Here is a 26,938-nt window from a genome sequence, read left to right on the forward strand (position 1 = left end):
GAGCTGCAGAGCCAGGTCTTGGGAGTCAGGTTGTGAAATCTCTCCTGCCAGGGACGTTTCTTGTGCAATGCTGCTGCCAGCAGCATGGGCTTTAACAGAGGGCTAAAAGCATGGTTTGAGGTTAAATTGCACGTTAAATCTGTGCACCCATATCTGCTTGTCTATGCATCTGTGTGTCTGCCTGTACGCCTGCTTATATGCCTGTGTATGTCTGCGTATCTCTGTATGTCTATATATCTGCCCGTGCGTCCGTGTATCTATATGCCTGTTTATGTGCCTGTATGCATCTCTGTATCCCCATCCCTTTGTATGTCTATCTGTGTCTCTATAACCGTGTGTCAGCGTCCCTATATCCATGGCTTTATGGCAGTATACCTGCATGTCCATCTGTCTGTATGTCTGTACCTCTGTCGCTGAGCAGCGTAGCGTGGCTGCCGCGCCCATCGTCATCCTTCCTGCGACCTCGGACCACCCCGTGACCTTTGCGCCGCGCACCCTCCCCGCTGCTCTGTCCCTTTAAGGCTTCCCCAGCAAGAGGCGCGCTGGGGCCGTACCAACCTCGGGGGGAGGCGGGGGGAGGCGGTGAGGGGTGTCCGCGCAGCCCGCTCGCAGCCCATTGGCGGGAGGCGGGGGCGGCTCACGGCTCTCCCCGCTCTGTGCGCACAGTGGTGCGCGCCGCCCTACGTGCCGGCCGCGCCGGGCTGCGGGCACCGCCAGCGTCAGACGGCACGGGAACTGGGCGGGTGAGGGCACGGTGGAGCGGGTGGCGTGCCGAGATTGGGGAGAGAGAAGGGGGCTGTTTGGGCGTGAGGGGTCGGAGGTGAGCGGGGCCCGGTTACGGGATGGCTGAGGTGAACGGGGCCATGGTGCGGGGGGGCCGGGGGAAGTGAGGCCCTGCGATGGGGGGCTGCGTTGTGATCCTGGGTCCCGCCGAGAGCGCTGCTGCTTTTCTGTCTATGGCTGCCGTAGGGCCATATGGGATGGCTGTAAACTAAACGAGGGGGGTTAGGTTGGGCGCTGAGGGGCGTTCTTTGCTCAGATGGCGGTGAGGCAGCACAGAGAGCTGCGCCCAGCCCGGTCCGATGGGGACACCCAGAACACAGCAGGGCTGCGAGGGCCGTGACAATCCAACCGGTGCCAGGCTGCTGAACTGTGCTGGGGGTGAAGTTATCCCCTAGGGAACGTGCTGACAGAAGGAAATAATGGGAAGTCTCGTGTCTGGGGTTGTTAAAGCAGGAGGGGGTGAAGACGCCTGGTTCTGGTGTTCGTTGGGCATCAACCATCAAGCTGGAGGTGGTTCTTAGCAGGTCTCCTTGCTTGTTGGAGTGTGCTTTGGTCCCTGGGTTTGGTGTGGGTTAACCTTCAGGACATAAAGGCAAATGATAACACTTGGTGGAATGCATGAAGAAGGGTTACTTAGTTCTGCTTAGTCTGAATGAATCTGGGAAACTGAAATGGGTTTTGGCTTTTACAGCTGTTTCTAAGAAGCAGTAGCATCCTGTTGAGAAATCAGAAGAGCACAAAGGTGGATCAGGTCTCTGCTTCTAAATTTGGAAAGTAAAACGGTGCTCATATCGATGAAGGCATCTCCCCTTTGCAGTGCTTTAGGCTTTGTGTGGCCTACAGTGAGGAGCAGCGCGTGCATCTTTTGCTAATTAGAAAGGAGGGTGCTGTCATTTACTTTTCCTGTAGATCTTTCATCTACTCATCAACTTTAATGAGCTGTGCACACACAAACACGCTTGTGGGTGAGTCTGCTGCAAGTGAGGAAACTGGTGTTTGCTGGGCAAGGGCTGGTGAGTTGGGCTGCTCCTGGAGAACCTAGTGTTGTCTCAGTGCCTGTTCTGTTGGGTTGATTGCTCTGAATCCAGGTGTGCACAGCGTAGAGCCCCCAGGTTTGGGGCTGTGCTGAAGGAGTCCTGTGTGTTGCACGTGGATGTGAAAGTGCAGAAAGAGGTGTTTGCAAAACGCTTTCCCGTGATGGTGGGGAAGACAGGGAGGAAACCAACACTGCAGGAAAAATGGTGGCAACTGAACACTTTCACTTACTCTCCAAGACTTTTACATTGAACGAGTAAGGAGAAGAGTGGGCAGAAAGGAGGAGCTAGTGCCACACATCTGGCTTAACACTGTTAATTAGAGTCCTGCCCTAACTGACAGGAAAATCTCTTGTTATGTCATCACTTTGCAGTTGCCTCCTTTTCAATCAATAATTGCTGGGGTGGTGCCTAGTCTGAGTTGAGCAAGGAGGTGGTTTCTACAACTTTTATTTTTCTTTCTTGCAGGCAGCTCGACAGGATTGTGTGACCACACTCCTCATCTTGTCTTGAGGGAAGTGTTCAGGGCTTCTTGCTGCCCTTCGTGTTGGAGCTTGTGGGTCCCATCAGTATTTGCTTGCAGAACAGCAGGTGCAAGGTAATCTGTTCCTTTTGAGCGTCACAGGTGGAGTATCTGTGGATGCACTGGGTTTGGAACGGATGGCTGGCAGCAGGAGCTGACAGGCTGGGAGCTGGGGAGTGATGATTTCTTTACGCAGTTCACCTGCAATAAAAGCAACACGTGGAGCCGCACGTGGACTGAAATCCCCTTTGATCTTTACTCTCATGTTTAGCTGTTGAGACACAGCAAAGATAATGTTTGCTCTGTCCTGAAGGACTGGGCAAGATTTCCCTGCTCAGATCTGTGCTCTGACCATCTCCTCCCCATCTCTTCTCTCTTACATAAAAGAAAACCATTTGGCAGTTACCTCTGCTAACACTGAACTTTGTTCTGTTGCCCGACATGAGCTCTCCTACCTTTAAAAATGCAATTCTTAGAACTTACATAAGTTGCTTTCCCAGTGTGATCATTTGATCCGAGTGTCTGTATACATGCTATTGTTGAGTGAGTCATGAGCACCATAGAGGCTGGTGCACGCCTGCCAAGATTGTTTTTTGTGGAGTTTGAAATTTCATATAACAGGACAAATAATTACAGGCTGCTCATAATCTCTTGCTGCTTCTCTCCAATTACAAGCTGTTTGTTATCTCTTTCTGCAGTTCAAGTCAATTACGTGCTACTTGTCATTTACAGAGTCCATAAAGTGTGGAAGAGGAGTGCTCCTATCTCTGGCTTTTGTAAGGCCACAAGTCCAAAGGGTAGCTGAATGTGATACACTGTGGCAGACTATTGTAGCATTCCTGCTTGCTATTGGCTGCTTCTGTGCCTCTAGTTATTGCTTTGCAAAGAGTAAAGTAGAATTACTGATTAATTTTCCTTTCCATTCTTCCTGAACTAGGAGTTGAGTAGGTTCAGAGTTCAAGCTCGGGTTGGATTTTTCTCCTTGGAAAATCTGGCTCTGTCAATACATGTGCAGATCTTCTGTGGAAGTTACCTGCTTGGGGTGTTTTTAGATCAATCTTGTGGCACTGGCAAGTACACTGGATGTTGCTGCACAGTTATTTGTGGAATGTATCTACTGACTTGCTTTCGCAGGTCATTGCTAGCATCTCTTGATTCTAACTAACTTGAAGCTTTGGAGGAGCAAGCTGATAAAATGCCTGCAAGGATTGTGCAAGCTGTGGTTGTGTAACAGGGCTGTGTGCATACATACTTGAGGTAAGAGGAGCAGCTATTCTGACAAAGGGAAAGAAAAACTGCGTGTCAAGTATCTTCTGTTTATGTTGACCATACTAGAATGGGAGTGTGGAGTTGGAATGTTGTGAGTTTTATAACTTGAGTTCAGTCATTCAGCCAGTGGCCCTACTTACTCCCGGCCTGTCTTGTCTGCTGTTCTGTGGTCTGATGTCCCTTTCTGGCATGAGGATGTCAGCTTTGGGTTACAGAGCTGATGTTCTGGGGTCTGCTGGCACTGCCTGCCTGCACGTGGTCGTGTGTGTCTGCAGGGAACAGAGCTCAGGAGTTGCCTGTGTTTCTCAGGTGTTCAATTGGAGTGCCTCACCCACAGAGACAAAGATGTTCACTGGGGGACTGTGCACCCTCCTGGATCAGCCAGATGTGCAGTCTGCTTCTGGGGCCTGGGGGACAGCTTTCACAGAGAGTTTCCACGTGGTTGACAGCAACGTGGCCACGTGCAAGGATCGTGTGGTAACACCTCCTGCCCTTACATCAATACAGAACGCAGGTGCAAAATATTTGAAATGCTTCCACATCCTCTGGGGAAAGCTACCTTACAAGTACAAGATGTTCTGGTTCTGCACAAATACCACAGGGTTTTCTTTAAGTAAATGAGTAACTCCCCCCAAAATGTATTGTTCCAAACAGAGGTTGTTCACAGCTCTTAAGCTTGTGCTGGATCTCTGACTCTCTTCCAGCTGCTAGCTTCAAAGGAAGACTTTTGAATGAGAAAAGTGTTAGAGACTTTTGCCATCTAAACTCTTCTTGGTGGAAGAGATGAAAGTCTGCAGCTACCAGCCCTGTGATGCTCTGCTCCCTGTAAGTGCCTGCAGGTAAAATCACAGATGCCCTTATCGAATGCAGGCACAGGGTCAGCAAGTGGCCAGTTCTGAGGAGGAGTTTTCACTGCAGCTTTAGCAGCTCTGGGTGCAGCAGCTGCAGAAGGGAATATGGTGTTTATTAGCAACCTCCTGAGTATGAAAATATCTTCAGCAGTCAGGACCTGAACAGTGCAAGATAGGTGCGTGAAAGGCTCACTCCTGAGATTTCGCAGCACAACCCTCTGAGCAGCTGTTCTGAGTGAGAAGAGCCTATGGCAATTGGCAGAAGGGTGATCTGCAGCTCCTGTGGTCTTTCCCCAACTTCTAAATGTTGGTGGCGTTGAGACCTTTGTTCTCCTTCCATGGTACGCATGCGTGGCATGGTGCTCTGAATTTGTCCCTCTGTAGGAAGGAAAGCTGGGGAACAGCACTAATTAGCAGAGGGGTTCAGTTTACACACACTTCTCAGATTCTGTTTGTCCTGCAATCCTGAATGCTTGTTTTTCTCTGCTGGCTCATGTTAATCTGTGCAAAAGTGGATGTTTGAGTGTTTGAGCCAGTGAAATGCCTGGTGTTTAAAGGCTGAGAGACAGGCTATTTCCTGGTGAAGGGAAGTGTGCAAACTCAGTAATACTAGGTTGTATTGTTAAGACAAGTTTGATTTCATTCTTGTGCTGGATAATGCCTTAAATCCTCTGGTTCAGTGTCCTGGACTCATTGCATAGCCACACCTTGGCATACCCCTAGGGTAGAGTTGCTTTCTGCCTCAGTAAACCCTCTCCTGTTGTTCTCCATGCTTTTACAGCTGCTCTGCTGTCCTTGAATAAGAGCTATTGGCCAGAAAAATCCCAGTGTAACAGTGAAAGCTCAAATATGCAGTGTTTCAAGCTCCAGTTTGACTGATGCACATTCTGCATCTGTCCCATTCCGAAAATAGAAATTCTGATGCCTGAGCTGGTATGTCAAGGCCTGGTTGGATGCGACCTTGCACAGCGAAAGTAATTTGTTCTGTTTCACACACACAAGCTTTGATCTGTGTACGTTTCTTACTCTCCTCAAGGTCCTCTCTAGCTTGGGGCTAATGCCTTGCACCCTTGAACTGATGGTGGGTAATGGCATGTTGCAGGATGTGATGGGGTTTGGAAGCGATATGGAAGTGATAGACATAATGAGCCTTGGTGCATAGGGAGCCTTGGTTTCTCAGGCAGCGGTGAGAATCAGCCCCGCATAGCTGACCAAACTGTTGCAGTGAGGGAAGCAGTTTGCCCCAACGGTCTCCTGGCCTAATACTATGCACCAGCACACAGGGAAGTTGTCTCTGCAGCTGGACTCAGTCATGGGCAGCAGAACCATCTCCACCACAAACCTGCTCTGTTCCTGTTGCTGCTGGCATTCCTTTCTTGTGGGCTTAAGTCTGGGATTTCTTCCTGGCACTTCAGTAACCTGCTAATCTTGTTATCTTTAGTGGGTGAAAACAGACAACCCTTTCCCTACCACAGGACTTCATTCCTGCTTATAAGCAAGTTCCTTCCTTCTCCATCCAACTGTGTGCAGAGGCTCATGGCTTCCTTATCTCGTGATGACACTGACACCCCCCCTTCCCCCCATTCAGACCTTCCAATGCTAGTAATCGTGACAGCTGTATTTCTGCTTTTTCTAATAATGCAAAGTATGTGCTGAGTCAATGGCACGAGGGTCGTCATGTGGCTGCAGGAAGCAGGAGTGCTCTGCCAGGCTGTTTCCACCAGCACACTCCTTTGTTCTCTTCCCTGGCACAGCTGCACAGGGCTTTTGCTGGGAGCCTGACATGGAGAAAGACAGTTTGAAAGAACTGGGAGATCTTTGAGTGTGTGTTGCAGTTCGTTTTGGTGCTGACTTGGAGAGATTTCCAGTGATAAGAAACAGAAAAAGAGTCCAGTAAGCGTCCTTGCTTGATGGGAGTATTTCAGTGAACAGAGAAGGACATAGTGCTCTGGTTCATGCTGGCCACATGGCTGTACAGCTGCAAGGCATACAGCTTGCTCCTGCAGGCCATGGTTTGGCTTTAGACCAGTTCTTTGGTCCCCTGGCCAGCAGCTGAGATGTCCTGGACCCGGAAGGCTGAGCTGTCTGGTCTGCCTCTGCATGGTGCCTGGCACCAGGAGCACCATTGTGAGCCTTAGGTGTTTATTGCCCAGTGACACCGCATGCATTTGTTGCTTGGTGACTCCTCTGGTTCAGTCATTGCAGATTTAGAGTGCACATATTATGAGATAGAGCTTCTGCCTGCAGCTCCTATGTTTGTTTTATCTCCAAGTGTCCAGAGTGCACTGCTGCTGCTCTGTTTGGTTTGAAAAGCTCTTTAAGAAGTTCAGCTGGCTGCCTCAATAGGCTCAACGATGTGGGAGATGTGCTTATCGTTGCATGAGTGTACGGATCAGGAAGAGCCTTTCTCTGTGTCAGGCTGAACTTTTGGGCTTGCTGATGCTACAGGCTGTAATCAGCTGTCTGGTGGAATCTTGGCCTTGGGCAGGGGGGTGGCTGTGGGAGCTGAGGTGGAGAGCAGCCTGGGGCTGTGCCTTGTCAGCAGTCTGCTTCTTCCCATCTCAGGCCAGTGGAGCTGATGTGAGTTTGTCATATCCTGCTTCTGACAGCACAGGTCAGAGGAGGGTTGAGCTCAGAGCTTGGATGCACAGGCTGCAGCAGTGGGCCAAGAAAGCAAATCATCCTGGGATGCTTGAAAAAACACCAACATCTTATAGATAAAAGGTTACTTTTGTGAAGAGCCAACTTCCTGCACAAGTCATGAACTTAACTTCAGAGCCAAGGGTTATTGGTCACTATATTGTACTACAAGCAATCTGTAACTCTCAGAAACTTCCTTGTATTTTGGGAAAGGGAGACCTTCTAGCCACCTGCTATATGAACGTGATGTTCTGCCTGCCAGTTGGAGCTGAGGGCTGCAGCATGCTTTTGGGTGCATCTGTAGCACCACTTAATACTGCCACCAGCTGTGAACAATAGAGGGAGAGCAACAGATCTGCTTGGGTTGCTGACCACATAGAATTAGAAATAAAACTCTTTAACATGAAAAAGAGATGCATCACTTTGCCAGCAGGGGGATGTGCAGAGATGCCCCCAGTGATTGGAATGACTGCGAGCTGCTGTACTGTGCGCAGTCCCAGGTTTAGAAGCTGCACCGAGAGGCTGAAAAGCTGTGCTGAAATAGTGCTGCTTGACTGTAGTCTTTCAAAATGCTGTGGCTTTTCTATGTAGATACCTTATATGTGGCTGAGACTGATTGCTTTTCACCAGATACTGCATGCATAGATGAGGAGCAAGAAATGTAGGCATGACTGATATTAAAAAGCAGGGGGAGATGGGGAGTTGGATGTCTGCCTTATCTTGATTGTTATCTTGACTGAAGGTACAGTAAACACTGAGGATAAAATAGCTACCCTTGAAGCTGATATAAGGGGGACTTTTACTTCTGCATCATAAATTTTGTTCTCCCTTGTAGAGAATTGATTTGATTCTAGTAGGATCTTCCGAGAGATTGGGATTTCCAGGACAGCTAAAATCCCAAGTGAGAGTCAGTTTTCCCTTCACTGGAGGTTTGAGAAGGATGTGTATTAGCTGGTGAATTGCTGTCACCTTCTGGAAGGTAATTGCAACCTAGCCAGCTAGGTTGAGTCTGAGATAAATTGAGAATAATCTTCCTGTGTCAGGTGAACGAGTTAAATCAGTAATTCTGAGTTATGACAGGCTTTCTAAAAAAGAAATGTAAAGTTTAATCCCACATCCTTTGTGTTTCTTTTGTTACGTCTGGTTCCTAGGGATAGGAATGGGAAAGGGAGAGAAAAAAGAAAAATCTGCAGCTGACTTGAATCAATGGTAATATCCAGGGCCAAATGGAACCAAGCATCAGAATTAGTGTTTCTTGTGTCTTTGGTTCCATCACTAGAGGACAGCGCTGTTTCTTTCCAGGGTCAGAGCTCAGTACAGAGCCTTTTTGCCATGGGGGCTTGTGAATGGTGAGATGAGAGCAGACCAGACTCTAGCTCCTGTGCCCTGAGCTTCTAGAACTGATGCTGTTCCCTTGGGCTGTGAGTGAGCAGGGGGTGGCCCAGCTGTTGCTGCAGCTGTGGGGTTCACCTTTGAAGTGCTGGAGAGCTGCAGCACGGTGAAGGCCAGAAGATGGTCTGGCTTCCTCCCCCTCCTGTCCACACTGCATTCCTGAAAGCTTCACTCCTGAGGATGCCTTCCAAGGCACTGCGCTTCTAGCTGTTGAAAGCAAAGCCCAGGGAAGCTGGTGGATATCTGTGCTGAGTTATCTGAGCTGGAGGGTGGGGTTGCTGGGGGCCAGGCATGCACAGGGTCTGTATGCTTCCCACCCCGTGCTTGCTGGAGGTGTCTGGCTAGAAGCTTTCCTCCATGTGCAGCTGGTTGGTGGGCAGTTACATGGCTGCTGTGCTTGCTGCAAGAAAATTTGCAAGGACTTTGCTGCTGCAAGTGCTGGATTTGGTGCTTAGGAGGAAAGGGTTGCCTGCCCCAAGCCAGCATAGCGTGGTCTCCATCAGGCCTCATTTTTTCCAATAGCTTCCTCTGAGGTTTCATCAGGAGTGGAAGCAATAAGCTAGCAGTGCTTTTCCTCACATCAGTGCCTTCTCTCAGACCATCTCCTACAGTAAATCCTCATCAGGGATTTACTGGAGCCAACAGAGACGAGAGGAAGGACTCTGCTGGGAGCTGTGTATTGTTGGCAGCAGAGATCTGGTTGCGGAGGCTTTCCTCACAGTTTAGTCTACAGTTACACAGAAATAACACCCATCTCCTGCTTGGCTCTGAGATTTGGAGATGGAAGGCCTCTCTATGAGGGAGGGAGGACAGGGTGACCTGATGAGAGGAGCAAGCACTTTGCTTGTCTGCACTGCATTGCTAATGTTTTTCTTCCTACTCCCTGCTTAGTGTCATCTCTGAGAGCCAGCAGCAAATGTGGGTTCTGCGGTGGTTTTGGTGCCTTTTGTTGCAGTCACTTGCCAAGCTCTTCACTAAATGAAGCCTCCTGTGGAGCTGAGAGCGTGCTGATCTGCAGAAATGCCCAGCAGCCCACCTGTGATGGCTGCTGGGTGGCTGTGACTTCTCCCTGTGCTGTACTCCGTGATCTCTGGAGCTGCATGCTCCTTCAGTAGGCTCGTGACAAGCAGCAGTGTGGATAGGAGAATGAAGCGAACCCTAGCTGTTACATGAGTGCTGTCAGGTGAAAAGGATGAGCTGTTGTGAAAACCTGGACTTAGGTTTGAATAAACCGTGAACAGAGTTTAAACTTAAGTCAACTTCTCATCCCAGGCACAGCTTGCTGTTTCTCTTCCAGCTTTGCCACAGGACATGGCCTCAACATGTCCTCATTCCAGTGACAACCCTGCAGCTCCGAGTCACTCTTCTGTGTGCAGGTTCAAATGTCCATGGCCTCCTGGACTGGCATGGTGCCTAAGTGCAAGAAGAGTCACTTTGCCCTTATGAATCAGGTTCTGAGTTAATTATCTGTTTGCCTGGACAGAGAGTGCCCTTGTGCATTGGGCAGGTAATCTTTCAATCTGAATTGCGGCCAGGAGAGTTCAGAGTTTGGCAGAGTTTGGGAGGGAGGGAGCAATGGGTGGCTCCTGCAAAATGGACAGAGGCCATTGGGCAGTCAGGGACTTGAAGGCTGGGTACATGTCCTTGTTCTACCTCAGACCTTGAGTATGGCCATGGCCAAATCACTTAAACTTTGCTCAATTTCCTACTGGTGAACTTGTAATTCAAGGAAACAGAAGTTAAACAAAGGAAGGGAGTGGAGTTGATGAAGATGAACGAGGTACGAAAGGATGGGGTCTATGTGGGGATAGTAAAGAAGAAGTACTCACCATTTTGCTGCTGTAATGGCATGGTGTGGGGATGCTTGCAGAAGTCCTGCTTTGCGGTGTGTGAGTGCTGCAGTAAATCAGGAGCATTGCATCTCCTTGGAGGGAGAGACAGATTTGGATGTGTGTGTGAAAGAGTGGTGTCTTCCCCCACCAGCAAGCACCCTTGGGCTGTGTGATGGGTAAAGGTCTGCTGAAGGCTGGCCATGCATCCCTGCTGAGCCTTGCTGGGCTGTTAGCAGCCTGTCTGGGCTCCCTGGCTGGAACATGGGGCTGCTCCAATGTTGCTGGCTGAGGATGAGCAGAAGTTACTGCCAGTAGATCATTGGGCTACCATGTGTTCCTAGGATTAAGTGTATAATGGAAAACCATGTTCTGAGTGGTCCTTAATGCTCTTCTGTTTTTCTGTGGTTGCGTGTGATTGCTGATGTTCATCTGTTTTTCTTTCCTTCCAGTATCTCTGACCGTCATGGGGGATGCAGGCGTGGAGTCAACAGTCTCCCCCCCTGAAAGCACTGCACAGGACTCTTTCTTCAGCATGACTGATGTGTTTCTCATCTCACTCATCACTGGGCTTTTTACTTACTGGTTCTTCTTCCGCAAGAAAAAGGAGGAAGTTCCTGATCTCCCCAAAATCCAAACAGTGTAAGTACCAGCTCAGGTGGTGTGGGGTGAGGGTGACTTTCATTCTTCCTTATGATTTTCTGACCACAAAGACACTCTTGCTTTTCCTTCCCTGTTTGGTTTTCCTTGAGCATTTGCAACCGGCTGGGTCTTCCCTGGAGGTTACAGTCACAGACTTCTAGAGCAGGAAGACTGATTTCTATGTATGAGAACATTTAGATTGGGGTTTCCACCACCAGCCTTTCACTCAATGCAAGTTGCTGCATTTCTCATTGTGCCCTGACCTCATAGAGTTGCCACCAAGGCTTGCAACCTACTGTAGGAACTGGTGGAGAAGGCAGAAGGGAAAAACCTCCTGTTAGCAGTTCTCTTGCATTGCCATCCAACAAATTGCTTTGACCCTTGCCAGAGGACAGGTGATTTTTCCCAAGTGATGGCATGGGATTCCTCCTGTCAGAAGGGTGGGAAGATTTTGTGCTGCCAGTGGGTCCTTGAAAGCTCCCTGAAGGGGTTCCTTTGAGGTCCCCAGATGCAGAGCCTTGGTCCTGACGTGCCCTTCTGTCCCCTCATGTTTCTTTAAGATATGTTTGCCTCACCATGCAGAAATCCCTGTGGAAGAGCCAGGCTGCAGTTCTCTTATGCTGTGCTGTGGCCTGTATCAATAACTTGTCTTGCCAAGCAAGGCAAGAAAAGACTTTAAAAGCCCTTGGCTGTACTTCAAAATGCTTAGGGATTGCTTTGGCTATTCTCTACATTTTAAGATAAGTCATAGATAAGTCTGGAGAAAGAGAAAATGAAAAGAGGAAATCTTTTCATAGTTATAAAGTGAAGAAACAGGGCCTTGGGAGCTGGAAGGTAGTTCCTAGACATGAGCTGCTTGGCAGCTCTCGTGAAATGTGTTGGCTTTGATACCTGGTCTCTGCAGCAGGAGACTGGATTTCGAGAGGGGTCTTTGTTCCTCCCTTTCTTCTAGGACCAGGAGTGAGCTGCTCTGGTGGAGGTGTTTAGTTCCTTGTCTGTCCCATCAGCTTTCTTCTGGGCTTTTGATCCTGATCCTGCTATTTCTTCCTGGTGCAGTGGGCCTTGTGTGATGAGAGCAGTAAGTACAGGTGTGAAACTCTGCAGCAGAGACCTAGGAGCTGGAGCTGTGCAATACCTTTCTTACCTGGGATCTGTTCTCTGCGTGGATGCATTTGCAGATAGAAAGCCAACTCTATGCTTTTACAGTAGTAGGCCATCACAGAAGGTAACCTCGTGACCAAGGTGAATCTTCTGTGTTTGTAATGCTGGGTACACTGCAGGTTGTGCTACAGGGCTGGCGAGAGGGACGAAGTGGATCATGCTTGGATGTTCACACCAGGCTCAAGACTTTTGCATGTAGTTGCAGTGGTGAGATGCCCTTCATGAAGTGTTTTTCTCCATGAGGCACTTAAAGGGTGCTGCTCTGGTATGAAATTCTTCTTAGTCCTTCATTTGAAAGTACTCACTTGGAGCAACAGAGTAGCACTTGCAGTCAGTTGTGGAAAGAGGCAGCAGCTCTCCACAGGCTGGTCAGGAGAGGGCATTTGGTGATAGGCCAAGGCATTTCAGCATGGGGTACATGCTTCTAGTACCCTGTGTGTAAATGTAAGCTAAGTCAAGCACAGCAAGTGATTGTGGGCCTTGTATCTTTTCTATACCTCCGTATTTACCTTACTGAGTTGTGCTGCTTCCAGTTCTCAAGGCTTGTCTTTCAGTGTTTGTGTTGGAATTCAGTTTGTAGTTGAAAAGGAACAGGTTTGGTCTCCCCTCTGGCCAGATCATAAGCTTTCTAGCTGCAAGGCAGAGCTCTTTGAACGGTCTGGGACACCTGATTTTGTTGAATCAGTCAAATAGTTCCCTCTTGTGCCTGAGAGCTACTTGTTTGTGTGTGTGGATATCCTCTGGAGATTGTAGTGAGCGTGGCTGTGTTGTGATAAGCTGTGGTCATTGTGGTAAGCTGAGGGGAGCTTGGACCCTTAAGCCCAGGCTGTGGCTCATGGCACATTTATTCTCTGGTCGGAGACGGTGACTTCCTGCTGCTGTTGCAGTGTTATTTTATGGGATGCCTGGAAATATGAGGGAAACAAGTGGGGAAAAATAACCTTGCTCAGCCTTGGATTTCCTTCCCTCTGTCATCTTAGAGCCTGGGGTGGAGTTTCCTTGCTGTTGAACAAGCAAATCAGCAATATAGAAGATCATGCTGTCCACTATTGCCCTGGGCTGGCTGTATACAAGCATGAGGGAAACTGGCCCTGGAGGCAGAGCCCTTTGCAGCTGCAGTGGAGATCCTTGGCCTTAAGAGATGTTGCTTTTCTTCAGCACTTTCCTTGCAGCTGTACCTTGACTTGCCAGGCTGTCCTGAACTGCTTTATCTGGCAGTATTTGCTGGTGTTTTTTGTTGTGCTCCTTTAGCTCCTAGCTTCAACTGTGAAAGACTGGAGAGCAGAAGGTTTGAAAAGCATTTCATGTGGCTGTGAAGGCTGATGCTGGGTTTCCTTCCAAAGTATGAGAGTTCAAACATAGTTTCCAACCTGAGATCAGCTCTGAGACCTCGGTGCCCTCCTGGAGTTGCTGCTGAGCAGCACACCTCTGTCAAGTAAAGTCAGCACAGCTGTGTCTCCAAGAAAGATGCTGGAATTGCTGCTAATTGTTGAAGCTGATGTCCGCAGTCAAAGTACTCTCTTCTGGATGTCATCTCGTCTGGCCTCGCTTTTTGTGGCCCTGCCTGCCCCCTTGTGCTGGGAGCAGTCCTGCTCTCACCCTGTCAGTGTGTCTGTGGGTTGAGCTGCAGCATTCACTGGTCACTTCTATGCATGGTGGAGCAGAGCTCTTCTCCTGCCTGAAGCCCCCAGAGAAGGGATTCAGCGTATGTAGATGCTTCTGCATGTAAGACTTCATCTGCTTGTGCTGTGAAATACCCACAGGGCAGCCCGGGATGCTGCCATCTGAGCATTTTTTGCATTTTGACTGTTTTCAGTTTTAATTAAAACCACTGGAGTGTTCCTGGCCGCCTGCTCTGCAGATGTCATTAAAGAGAGCAGCCCTCGATCTCCACGCAGCCATGGCGAGGGCAACTGTACTCAGTGACATTACTGAGGAGTGCCCTCGTTTACTTTTTCTCACCCAGGCCATCTCTGTGTGTTTCTCAATCACAGATTTCTGCCCTCCCTTGTGTCCCTGCTCCAGAGTTGCACAGGGAGACACAGGGTGAGACACTGATAGCTATGCTTGGTGTCAGCTCACCCTTCTCCTCCCCCTCCTCGTCTTTAACATTGTTTGGGGCACAAATAGGCTTATCTCTATTCCGCAGCTAGAGAGAGACTCATTCTCTGGTGCTTGTAGGGCTTCCTGTCACAGGAATTGCTCCAACTTCTCAGCCTGATTAGCTCTCAGCTGCCTGCGTGTGTGTTAGAGAGACCATCTCTAATTTAATTTAATAGGATCCTGATGAGAACTCCTTTGAGCTGCCTCCATAATGGCACTGCCATAATTACCCGTGATGTTACTCACACAGTGTCTGGAACCGTTTCATTCAGCTACAGCACTGACTTTTTTTTTTTTTCTTTTAAAGAATATATATAAAAACAACTGTGATATAAACAGTTTCCAGGGTAACAAGGCTGGGGGAGGGCTTTGCATCCAGCTCCACGCGGATGGGAGAGGGACGTGTGCTGCGGAGAATCCTGGGAGGTTTCATTCTTGACTCCTAATTCCTTTCTGCCACTGCTGCCAGATGTTGCAGTGTCTCAGCACTGTGTGGATTTGCTGTGTAACTTCCAAAGCCTCGCGACCGGGAGCTGAGCGCGCTGCACCACTTCTGCTATGACCCTGACTGGGACCTTTTGTGCCGGCTCTCTTCTATTTAACAAAAGGCTGACGCTTGGCTTCAATGCCCAGAAGGAGCAGAATGGAAAGGCCTGTGTGCATGTTTCTCCAGAGCTAAGTTAGATCCTTCCCCCACACCTCCCCTTGCAGACAGAGAGAGCTGCCCTGGGACTCTTTGTTTGCCTTCTCCCTGCCCTGACCATGGGCTGTGTGTACTCGGTGCCAGGAGAAGAGGCGGCTGTGTCCAGGTGAGTGAACTGCCCAGCGGGCAAAGGGAAGGACTTGGAGCAGGAGGAGAAGGCAGGGAGAGACTGGAGGCAGGCTGCTGCGAAGGAGGTCCTCAGCGTGGGTGCTTGGGTGAGAGCAGTTTCTGTGCAGCAACCAAGCTGCGTTCTTGCTTCTGGATGTGCATTTGTTTTCGGTAGGCGAGGCAGGTGTGGGAGCTTTCTGTTTCACCTTTTCTTCAGACTTTGATAACTTTGAGCTGCCTGTGATTTCCTCTACTCCTCCCTTTTTCCTTCTGAAATCAAAGTGAGAGCGCCTTGGGACTTGTTTGTGCTCTGGGCTCTCAGCAAGGGAGGGTGATCTGTACACTTGCTTCAACAAAGGAGTTAATCTCCTTTCTTCCACCCATCACTTTTTCTATTATAAACACAACCATGAGCTACGTTGAACTGTAGGAGTGGTCTGCCGAAAATGTGCTTTCTCTCCTAACTTTTCCTGGCTGAACAATGAAAATCAATGCCATTTCTGTCTTCAGTATTTCTGCATTTTACAGCTCAGATTTCCAAGCCATCCTGATGAAACAGTTTCAGGGAATTCTGTGGCTTTGTTTTTTTTTGTTTTTCTTTTTTTAACGGAAGCCAGACTCATTTCTTCTATGTCTGAGCCACAGTCTGCTCTCCACCACAGCTCTTCAATGTGAGGTTGCCTCCTTTGAAAGTGGACTAGCTCCATGTGTGCCCTTTTCTCCTTTAAAGGGAGCTTACTGAAAGGATTTAAAACTTATTTTTTCTTCCTTCAAAAGCATTCTGGTTAGCAGTTGACCCAACAGCTATTTTAATTGGATCTCATTTCCAGAGGGCAGTAAACGAAAGAGATTCACAGGGGAGCCAAAAGTGAAGTGAGAGTCCTGTGGGCTTTGGGACACGCGGGGGCAGCTCTGCAGAACTTGGGTTCTGGCAGAGGCAGGGTTGGGATTGCTTTGTGAAAGGTGCTTGCAGTGCCCCTGCTCCCAGCAGGGTACAAATGAAGACACAGAGAGGCTGTTAGCCACGGAGGGGGCAAACAGGGGCACAAGGCAGCACTCTCTTGTGAGCACAGCCTCTGTCAGTACCTTTTTTGGATAGGGTTTGCTCCGTCTTTCATACATGGTGCTTGGGAATATCACTGCTCAGAGCTACCAGGCCTGGTTGTGGAGCTCCTTATGAAGTTTGGGTAGAAAGGGGTGCTTGGATTGGGTGCCCCCACCCTGCTGCTCTGTGTTGCGCTCTGCAAATGTCTCCGCACGTCCGCACAGATCCCTCCCTCTGGGCTGCAGGGTTTAGGAAACTGTTAGTGAGCTCTGCACATTCTCACATGGGCTGGAGCCAAAACCATTTGTTTTTTGCCTGGAGGCTTCTCTCTTCCCACAGGAGACCCAGCCTTGCATTCTTCCATTGTGAAAGAGGAATGGGAACTGGTCCCACGTTCCTCTCTTCCCTGCTACCAAAGCTTCAGCAGGGAAGACAGCAAGTGAGCTCCTGGCACTTGTTTGCCTTGCCTTGAAGAGACCCCAGTGTCTAATCTGACCATTGCTGGAACTATGTCTGCTTGTGGGGTTCCCAGAGGTCCCACTTGTCAGCAGGGTTACATTGCTTTCACGGTGTGACACTAAAAGCCCACGAGTGCATTTAGAATAGTTAAGCTCTCTTGGCTTCCTAAATAATAGGGTATCCATAGTGCTGTGAATCTCTGCCTGCATGTTTCTGACTGCCATGGTTTTTCCCACTTTCAAGCATGAGAAAGCCGCTTACTTGCAACAGAGCAAATACCTCTGTGCTGGAGACAGAAACCCCAGTGTGGAAATTAACACTGTGGGACCTAAAGGGCAGCATTCATGTTGCCAGAGACTGATCCACCACTGAGCCTCTGTGTGCCCATCTGCTCTGCGGGGTCTGTTTTGAGGTCAGAACAGTTGGTTTTTAGCCTTGTCTTACTTCACGCTTGGGGAATCCTCCCTGGGGCATGGCTCAGAACCAAAGCCTGCCTGCCACAGAGAATCATCATAGAATCATAGAATCACCAAGGTTGGAAAAGACCTAAAAGATCACCCAGTCCAACCATTCACCTATTCCCAATAGCTCCCACTAAACCATGTCCCTCAACACAACATCCAGCCTTTCCTTGAACACCCCCAGGGTCGGTGACTCCACCACCTCCCTGGGCATCCATTGCAGTGCCTGACCACCCTTTCTGAAAAGTAATTCTTCCTCATGTCCAGCCTGAATCTCCCCTGCCGTAGCTTGAAGCCATTCCCCCTGGTCCTATCACTAATGACACGAGAGAAGAGGCCGACCCCCAGCTCACTACAACCTCCCTTCAGGAAGTTATAGAGTGCAGTGAGGTCTCCCCTGAGCCTCCTCTTCTCCAGGCTGAACATTCCCAGCTCCTTCAGCCTCTCCTCATCAGCCCTGTGTTCCAGACCCCTCACCAGCTTTGTTGCTCTCCTTTGAACACGTTCCAGGGCCTCAATGTCTTTCTTGCAGTGAGGGGCCCAAAACTGGACACAGTACTCGAGAGGAGCAGAGGCAGGGTGTTCTCCACATCTCACACCATGGCCTGGCTTCTGAGATTTATCTGAAAGCATGCTCTTGCATCCTAGTTCTGCGAGGTCCTCATAACCAGCAGTTTTTCAGTTTTCAGAGTGAAAGTTTCCTGCTGCCCAGGGCTGAGTTCCTGGTCTTTGCCTGCAGCATGCCTTCCTGAAGGAGGTAAGGCTGGCGGCTGGCTTTTCCCCTGCTCTGTAGCTGTCCTTGGAGAAGTCACCCTGCAGCTGAGCACTGGATATCCCTAGGATGGGCTAAATATCAGTGGCTGATGGGGAATCTCACCACTTTGGTAGCCCTGCTGAGATGTGACACAGCCCAGGGGCTGGTTTTACCTCCATTTGTTTATCTCTGACCTTAAAGAACCATTGTACTCATCTGAAAGGAGGTTTCTTCTATCTTTCAGATCAACCCCAGCAAGAGATAGCAGCTTCATTGAGAAGATGAAGAAGACGGTAAGCTGCCTGCTCTAGGTGCTGAGAAGGTGACAGAGCTCATGTCATTCCCTTTATCCTCTGGAGACTGTTAGCTGTCAGTAGTGGGACTGACTTGGATCCAGAGGCATTCTGCTGCAGTGTCCAAAGGCAGTCTGTGTGGGAGGCAGGAGTAGCTCACAGCAGTCTCTGCCTGAACATTGTTCTTAGAGAGAAGAAACTAAACTGACAGTTTGATGCAAGAATGTAAGAGGGGATCAGAGTCAGGATGAAAAGGGCAGAGACTTTGAAATCATTGGCTGGCAGTTGTTCATCTTTGTGGTTGATTCCCAAACCAGGCTCACTCTGGAATGGGAATTGCACACAGATCTGGCAGATTGGACTCTGCTGGACTGGGTGCAAGAGGAAGCAGGAGAAAATGTAAGGGCTGGATATATTTTCCATTTTACTTCAAAGGAACTGACTTGCTGTGGAGCAGGAGCTCCTGCACTCGGACGCTCTCCCAAAGCTTTGGCAAGTCTTTCTTGTCCAGGGAGTTTCCTGCCTTCTGGAGTCACTTTGTAGCTTTGTGGCTGAGAATAAACCTTGGAAGTTTATTCTTTGCTGTAATTTTAGATTGACCTGAGTCGCCTCCCTGAGACTGGCATGGATCATATTCCTGGTAACAGCTTAGCCTGGTGTGAAGTCCTGTACAAATTCATGCTCCTAGGTGCCTTTAAGCTTCGGTCCAGGACTCCTGATCCCAGGCTTTTCCATTTTGATGAGATGTGCTTGCTGTGTGCATTTGCCAAATGAGTAATTGCCATTTAGCAGTTTATTTTTCTTCTCTCCAGGGGCGAAACATCGTGGTTTTCTATGGTTCCCAAACGGGTACAGCAGAGGAATTTGCCAATCGCCTCTCCAAAGACGCTCACCGCTATGGTCTCCGTGGCATGGCTGCAGACCCAGAGGAGTATGACTTGGTAATTTAGCCATGAACACAGCCTCAGGGTATGGCCAAGGGACTGTTGCTCTTTTAGTAGTCTCACCTTAGAGAAGGAAATGAAATTAGCTCATGTTCAGAGGTGCAGAGGTGGGTCCTTGTCAGTCTGTGGGTTTAGGGGGTGCCACTCTGCAACGTGGCTGAAAAAGGAATGTAGCCTGGAGTGCTTGGGGCTTACAAGTCAGCTGCTGGCAGCATGAAACTTTCTCTATGTTGCTTCTGCAGTTAGCATTGGTACCGTGCTGCTGCAGTCTTGCACAGAGGAGTTGACATTGTATTATTCTTCAGCCTGGATGGAAAATCCCATCACTTTTCTGGTGGAGCAGAAGTACTGACTTGCAATCCAGTGGTACAGTTAGCTTTATTTTCCTTACCATTTCAGATGGGCTTGGCCTTTCCCCAACCCCTTTTGTAAGCAGTTGTTTGACATGATGTGGTGCTGTTCTGTGCAGCAGGGGTGTAGCTGCAGTGCAGGTGTAGGCTTGCTCAATGATCACATTGCACGATCGTGGAGGATTTATTCTTTGCTTTGGTTGTAGTCGGACCTGAGTCGCCTCTCTGAGATTGACAAGTCCTTGGCTGTGTTCTGTATGGCCACGTATGGTGAGGGTGATCCTACAGACAATGCCCAAGACTTCTACGACTGGCTGCAGGAGGCTGATGCTGACCTGTCAGGTCTCCGCTTTGCAGTAAGTGGTTTGGTTCCAGTTTATGCTGTGTTTGGGCAGGAAAGTCAAAAACCATCCACTGTGCTTGCACATGGCTTGGGTAAAAACACAACATGATGTCTGTGCCTTCTATTGTCTTCCTCTCCAAGCTGCACAGATATTTGCAAACATATATCTAAGAGTTTTAAATGTAGCTGTCAGGGAGCTCTCTCCACTGCCTAAATCACAAGGGTTTGCTGGCGATGTCTTGCCCAAACAGCCCAGCAGACATTGAGTATAAGGTCTGTAAATGAGTTACGGGCTGCTGCTGTTGTTCAGGAGCTGATTGAACAGCCCTTGGCTAGATTCTCTCACAAATTAAATCACTTGGAGGAGTGTGTGGCTCTTTTTCTGTGCTGAGCTGAATAATTGGCTGAGATACAGCCACCTCACCTAAACGCCAGCCAGATTCTTTAAGCAGCATCACGATTGCAAATGAAAGGAAAATGCACTGCTGGAGATGTTAAGCTGCTCTGTAAGAAGCAGTTTGTAAGCACTTGCTGGGCATTTTGTGGGAGGGGAAGGACAGAGGATGCTGTCTGATGGAGGAAATCCAGTCCCTGCTTCTCCATGATTATCAGTGTTCTCTTCCAGGTCTTTGGGCTGGGGAACAAGACTTACGAGCACTTCAATGCCATGGGGAAATATGTGGACAAGAGATTGGAGGAGCTGGGAGCCCAGCGCATCTTCGAGCTTGGACTGGGAGATGATGATGGCAAGTGAGTAGCTCGACTTGCAGGGTTGCTGTGAGCTGGCTGTAGCAACGTGGAAGGGTCCCTGGCAAGGTGTTGGCTCTACTGCTAAGACAGAGGTAAACTCCTTATGGCCATTTATGGTGGTTGCCATGTCCCTGAGTGCATCTGCAATCTCTCACATAAATCAGTCATGTATACCCTGTGTACCTTGCTGAAATCCGACATCAGCTGTAAATGACCATAACTGTATATTTATTGAGGCTTCACAGCCTCTTCTGCAGCTCTACTGATATCCCTGCCTGGATGGAGAAGCCCTCTCATCCCTGCAGATGAGATAAGATCCATCTCCTTGTGAGCTGTTTATTTTATGGTAGAATGCAGCAGTGTTCCAAAATCACAGTCCAAGAGCCATTGTTTGTACTTAGCTGAACAACATCTTGGCAGAAGCTGAACTTCAGGAATTACATTAACCTGTGGTTTTGCCTCCAAGGATGGCAAGATCTAATTAGAGGGATCTGCCTTCTGTGTGAGGCTCTGAATTTAGGAAAGTAAACTTTTCAAAATTGGAATCTGGAAGGTGACCTAATGCCAGGAATGGGCAAAGGGTGGCTGAGATGGGCAAAGACAGCAGGCCTGAGTTACAGCCTTGTGTGGCTGTGAAAGGAGGTGTGTGAGGAAGGGAATTCCTGCTACTCAATGCTCTGAAGATGCTCTTCTGGTGACGTGTGAGCATGAAGAGGTAACAAAACTTAGTAGGTCCATGGGCAGATGCCTTTTCCCATGGTGAAGGAGGAAGTCTATAGGGATCTCAGTTGGCTCTTCTGGCAACATCCCTCTGCTTCCTCTTGAGCAGGAATATTGAAACTCCCTTTCTCCTCATCTAGCCTGGAAGAAGACTTCATCACTTGGAGAGAGCAGTTCTGGCCAGCAGTGTGTGAGCATTTTGGGGTGGAGGCTACAGGAGAGGAATCCAGGTGAGTATGGGAGCATTTTCTTCTGGGTGCCAGAAAGATTGGCCACGTGTGAGCGTCAGCTGTGCCATCAGGCCTGAGCTGCTGTCCTCTTTCCTGCAAGCTGTTGCCTCTTCCAAGCTTGAGTGCACACGCAGATTTGCAGTGCTCCCAGCAGTTGATAATTCTTCTTGCTTTGGGCACTGAGCATTACTGCCCTGCTTCCTGCTGTGTTGAGAGGGGTGAAGGGCAGAAGTGTCTTTTGTCCTAACTGCAGCAAACCCAGTAAAGCAGATGATGGTTCCAACTGTACATTTGTTATTTCTAATCTGACTTTTTTTTCCCTCTCTTCTGTCCCCTTTCCTCTTCCAGCATCCGCCAGTACGAGCTGGTGGTGCACACGGATGTGAACATGAGCAAGGTGTACACTGGGGAGATGGGCCGTCTCAAGAGCTACGAGAACCAGAAGCCGTAAGTGCCAGGCTGTCCCTGAGCCAGGCTTTGGCCGATGGCATTCTTAATGTTTCTAACTACACAAGCCATGCAGGCAGTGTCATCTTGGTGACGCAGCCACGTGGCAGACATCAGCCCAAGAGAAATGGGTTCAGATGTGCTCTGAAGCTCTCAGGGGTTCCGCAGTTAATGAGTCATTAGTGTTTGAGGGGTTGGCTGTGTTCACCTACACTGTTTGGCTGGTAGGTGTGCAGCATTTGTCCTGAGGTCAGTCAGAACCTTTCCTCCCCTGGAGTGGTTAACGTGTGATGGTTGCTTGCGGTTTTGCTGCGGGGAGATTAATTGTGTAAATGAATTGCAACCTGAAATACCATTTTGAGAGGTGACGCTCCCTCTAATCCGCTGTTGCATCACTTGTTCTTAATGGGGCAGGAGCTGTTGGCTGCTGGGCTGTACTGAGAAGGAAAATGATTGTTTTCTCTGTCAAGTGTGGGCAGCAGCAGCGTAAGTTGTGTGCTGTGGTGTTTTGAAACATCAGCCAGGGTGGCCCTGTGCTCTAATAGTGGGACCCTGCTCTGGAGACAGAGGGAACGTACCTAGATGAAAGCAGTACTGTGAGCCTGCAGGAGAGTAACCCAGGGGGGCCTTCTTTCCTTCCAGGCCATTTGATGCCAAGAATCCCTTCCTGGCTGTGGTTAGAGAGAACCGTAAGCTGAACGAGGGTGGGGAACGACACCTTATGCACCTGGAGCTGGATATCTCCAATTCCAAAATCAGGTAGGCTCTGGGAAAAACTGCTGCTATTTTGGGGGCTCCCATGTAGAAAAGGGAGGGGGGGGGGGGAAAAAGCATCTGATGGTTCCTTATTACCATGACTGCTGTCTCTTTGGGGTCCCTGATCCTGCAGGTGCAGCTCAGGTTTCAGTGTTGTCTTACAAACCAGCAGCCTGCTGGTCCTCCAGCTGGGCAGCTCAGGCGTGGCATGGACAAGAAGTAGTGCCTGTATTTCATCTCTTCTGCTCCTGTTCTTGTACCAGGTATGAGTCTGGGGACCACGTGGCTGTTTATCCGGCCAATGACGCATCTCTGGTGAATCAGTTTGGTGAGATTCTGGGCACGGATCTGGATACAGTCATGTCACTAAACAATTTGGATGGTGAGTATGGATCACCCATGCACATCAGCAGCTCTCCTGCTATGGTCTCTGTCCTTCCCACTGCAGCAAGAGTCAGATCACCCTCAGGTCCTGTAGCACCCATCCAGGCAGACACATCCCATGGCCACTCTAGATGTGTTTTGCAGTAGTGGCATAGAGCCTGTTTGCTGCAAGCCAGCTGAAGTGGATCAGTTGTGAAATGTTTGGTGTGCCCATTCAATACCAAATTATGTAACAGCATTCTCCTAATTACAGAGCACCAGCCCACCAGAGCATCCCTCTGCTACAGCAGCCCCAGAGCTCAATAGGAGCTTTTGAGTCTGAAACACTGTTTTTCAGTCCCTGGAGAATGCACAGACTTGGGGGCTGAGATGCCAGAAGAGAGCACTTTTCAATGCTGATACAAAGAGCTCTTCTTGGGCAGTGTTCCCAGCAGAGCTGGCCTGTGGCAGGAGGGAGGCTGCAGCTGCTGCTTGTGTTACTCCTGAGACAGCAACGCCTGACCTGAGGCATCATAGCTGCTGGCCCAGAAGTCCAAGAGCTGGCTTCTCATTTCCAAACAGTAAATGACTGTAATTCTCTGCTAGAGGCTGTAGACTCCTGTGTGGTGTCCTGGGCTGCCTGGCCTCACGCAATCATTCCTGCCCCTTACTTGCTCTTAGTTTGTAAACTGAATGTATCCAGCTTTGACTGACGGTACTTTGCTTTCCCAAATGTCCATGGCTGCAATCTACCATAATAGCAAGCGGTTGCTGACATCCTTCTTTCTTTTCTCTTCTCCTCCAGAGGAATCCAACAAGAAACACCCATTCCCCTGCCCCACCTCCTACCGTACAGCCCTGACCTACTACCTGGACATCACCAACCCGCCCCGCACCAACGTGCTCTATGAGCTGGCCCAGTATGCCACGGACGCTGGGGAGCAGGAGCAGCTCCGAAAGATGGCATCATCCACTGCTGAGGGGAAGGTGTGAGCTGCAGCCTTCCCAGCTAAGCTGCGGGTTGAGCTGGGTCTGGGGGATGCTTTCAGGGGAGGCGTTGTGCCGTGGTCAGAGAGCTGTGGGCTGTGTTTGTGGCTTTGTGGAGAAGTCATGGCTGTGCCTTCCTTGTCCGCAGGCTCTCTACCTCAGCTGGGTGGTGGAGGCCCGGAGGAACATCCTGGCCATCCTGCAGGACATGCCCTCGCTGCATCCCCCCATCGACCACTTGTGTGAGCTCCTGCCCCGTCTGCAGGCCCGCTACTACTCCATTGCCTCCTCCTCCAAGGTGAGCAGGCAGCACGAGGGATGCTAAGAAAGCCATTTAGCTCCACAGTGCCATGGTCCCCTTGCTCTGACACGGACAAGACTTTGGGAATTTGCTCTGGGTTATCCCAACTTCTGGAGAGGGGATTTTTTTGTCCTGCGTAGCAGCCAGGCTGAGGAGCTGGGCTCCCTCTGCCTCGCACCGACGTCCCCTTCCTGCAGGTCCACCCCAACTCCATCCACATCTGCGCTGTGACGGTGGAGTACGAGACCAAGACGGGAAGGGTGAACAAAGGGGTGGCCACCAACTGGCTGAAGAACAAGGTGCCCAACGAGAATGGGAGGAACTCCCTGGTGCCCATGTATGTCCGGAAGTCGCAGTTCCGCCTGCCCTTCAAACCCAGCACACCTGTCATCATGATTGGACCGGGCACAGGCATAGCCCCCTTCATGGGCTTCATCCAGGAGCGGGCCTGGCTGAAGGAGCAAGGTGAGAACCCCAAAACTCCCCTGGGCGCTGAGGGGTGCCCTGCTGGGCTGGTCGGTGCCTCCATTGCCACATCCAGTGGGTTGGGGAGATGACTGCAGGTGAAGGGCAGCGTATCTTGACCCAGCACAAGGAGACTTTGTTCTTGGTTGCTGGCCACAGGGGGGCACTTTGAGGGCGGGTAGATCGAAGCTATTTCTCTGACTTCTGCCACCTCTCCAGAAAAGCGCAGGCAGGTCACCTTGACTCATTTCGAAAGCACGTAGCTATCTTGGGATCAGCCTCGAGATAAACAGAAGCAACAGCTCTGCCAGCCCTGGGCTGAGTGAGCAGGACAGGGGGCTGCAAGGGGCTGATGGGTGCTTTGTGACCGCAGGCAAAGAGGTGGGTGAGACGGTGCTGTACTACGGCTGTCGCCATGAGCAGGAGGACTACCTGTACCGCCAGGAGCTGGCCCGCTTCAAGCAGGAGGGCGTCCTCACCCAGCTCAACGTCGCCTTCTCCAGGGACCAGGCTGAGAAGGTACCTCTCTTGTCCATCACACAGTTGTTCCCATTGCCCAGCATCGCTCCCCTAAAATCACAGAGTATCCTGAGTTGGAAAGGAAACACAAGGATCAAGCTGTGATGGTGGGGGGTCAATGAGGCTTTGAGGACTGGGGAAGGGCCAGCCCTGCTGTTTGAGGAGGCCCAGGGCAGCCCAAGGAGCACCCAGCTCCTCTGCTGCTGTGTGGTTCTGCGTGAGATGGGAGGGGGGAGGTCTATGGGCATGGGCTTGGCATCCCCCCCCGGCCTGTGACACAGCCCATTGTTTCTTGCCAGGTTTATGTCCAGCACTTAATAAAGAAGAACAAGGAACACATCTGGAAGCTGGTGAATGATGGAAACGCTCACATCTATGTGTGTGGGTAAGTCTTGGGACGAGGAAGGGACTTTGGGACGAATGTTCCTATATTTTGGAAAATGAGTGTGGCCCCCATTTACACGCTTGCTCACTTTTTTTCAGTAGGAAAGGGAGCAGCCAGGTAAATGGGCTGGGCAGGGCAAACTGCCCCCATCCACACGTTTAGGGACAGCCAGCTTTTATTTGCTGTGTTGTCACCTCACTCACGGTCCTCTTCTTTCCAGGGATGCCCGCAACATGGCCCGGGACGTGCAGAACACTTTCTATGAGATTGTGGCTGAGTATGGGAACATGAATCAGTCTCAGGCTGTGGACTATGTAAAGAAACTGATGACTAAGGGCCGGTACTCTTTGGATGTATGGAGCTAAGAGAGAGGATGGTGGGGCCAGGGAGAGAAGGCAGGAGGTGCCCTCCCACCCGCTGTTCCTATGGGTGACCGTGTTATCCCCAGCCTCCAGCTGCCCCACTGTCACCCCAACCCCTCTTCTGCACCCAGGGTGGGCTGTGGCTGTGCACCCTGGGTGGTTGAAGGGGGCAGGTGGAGGGACAGGGGGTGGCCGAGGCTTTGTCCACGGTGTTTGCCCTGGGGATGTGGGGCAGGAGGGATGGATGGCCCTGGGGGAGCTCTCGGGTCTTTTCTGAACACGGGGTGTTGCCTTATTTCCTGGCACCTCGTTCTGGAACTGCAGACCACCCTTGTGCCCTGCAGGCTGGGGATGGCAGCGGGGGTGGAGGAACCTGGCAGGTTTGGTGCGAGGGCAGCGTGGGGCAGCGATCTGCTCTCATCCCTCTCCTACTGTTCGACCCTCCCTAGGGCTAGCTCCTACCATGCTGTCCTTAAATGACCACAAGCTGCTTTGTGAGGAAAAGGCACAGCCTGCACCCAGCCTGGACCTGCAGGCACCCCCCCTCTTCCCCTACAGCCCTCCTGGGTTCCAGCACTCAGCAGGGCAGGGGGCAGCTCCTCTCCCCTCCCCACAGCCCGGTCTGGGGTCACAGCTGCAGGATCCTGCTGGCTCCCTTGGGCCCTTCAGCTGGCAGCTCCCCTGTTCCCAGTCCCTCTGTCATGCTGTGTACGCTCATTTTTTTTTTTTTAAATACTGTTTTTGTTTCAATATCTTTGTGATTTTAATCATGGAAGAAAAAAAGAAAAACAACCTTTCAGGCTGTTCAATGACTGTAAATTATTTAAATATTCTTGCCCTTGGAATAAAAACACTGTTTCTGTAGTTTGCTGCTTGCTCTTCTGTTTTCCCCCTGGCCCACTGAAGGAAAGGAGAAGCAATAGCTGCCCCCTCCAACCTTCCCCCCGCCAAGGAGATGGGGGGAGC

The 26,938-nt window shown here is 50.2% G+C and overlaps 1 protein-coding gene across 2 annotated transcripts; it reads left to right on the forward strand.

Moving 5' to 3' along the window:
- The first annotated feature begins 639 nt into the window (after positions 1 to 639).
- Positions 640 to 26,836, forward strand: LOC128083334 (NADPH--cytochrome P450 reductase). Of its 2 annotated transcripts, XM_052688432.1 has the most exons (17): positions 640 to 743; positions 2,286 to 2,415; positions 10,774 to 10,963; positions 18,002 to 18,050; positions 18,863 to 18,991; positions 19,551 to 19,700; positions 20,313 to 20,437; positions 21,298 to 21,387; positions 21,736 to 21,834; positions 22,477 to 22,593; positions 22,854 to 22,972; positions 23,759 to 23,940; positions 24,089 to 24,238; positions 24,439 to 24,706; positions 25,080 to 25,225; positions 25,525 to 25,610; positions 25,831 to 26,836. In XM_052688432.1, the coding sequence occupies exons 3-17, from the start codon at positions 10,788 to 10,790 to the stop codon at positions 25,973 to 25,975; spliced, it is 2,031 nt and encodes a 676-aa protein (XP_052544392.1). In that variant the 5' UTR covers positions 640 to 743; positions 2,286 to 2,415; positions 10,774 to 10,787; the 3' UTR covers positions 25,976 to 26,836. The 2 variants fall into 2 exon arrangements, with proteins under 2 accessions (XP_052544392.1, XP_052544393.1); XM_052688433.1 differs by lacking the exons at positions 640 to 743; positions 2,286 to 2,415; positions 10,774 to 10,963 and adding an exon at positions 11,916 to 15,036.
- The last annotated feature ends 102 nt before the right edge of the window (positions 26,837 to 26,938 follow it).

This window comes from Tympanuchus pallidicinctus, unplaced genomic scaffold (assembly GCF_026119805.1).
Source record: "Tympanuchus pallidicinctus isolate F22 unplaced genomic scaffold, pur_lepc_1.0 scaffold24, whole genome shotgun sequence".
Taxonomy (NCBI): Eukaryota; Metazoa; Chordata; class Aves; order Galliformes; family Phasianidae; genus Tympanuchus; species Tympanuchus pallidicinctus.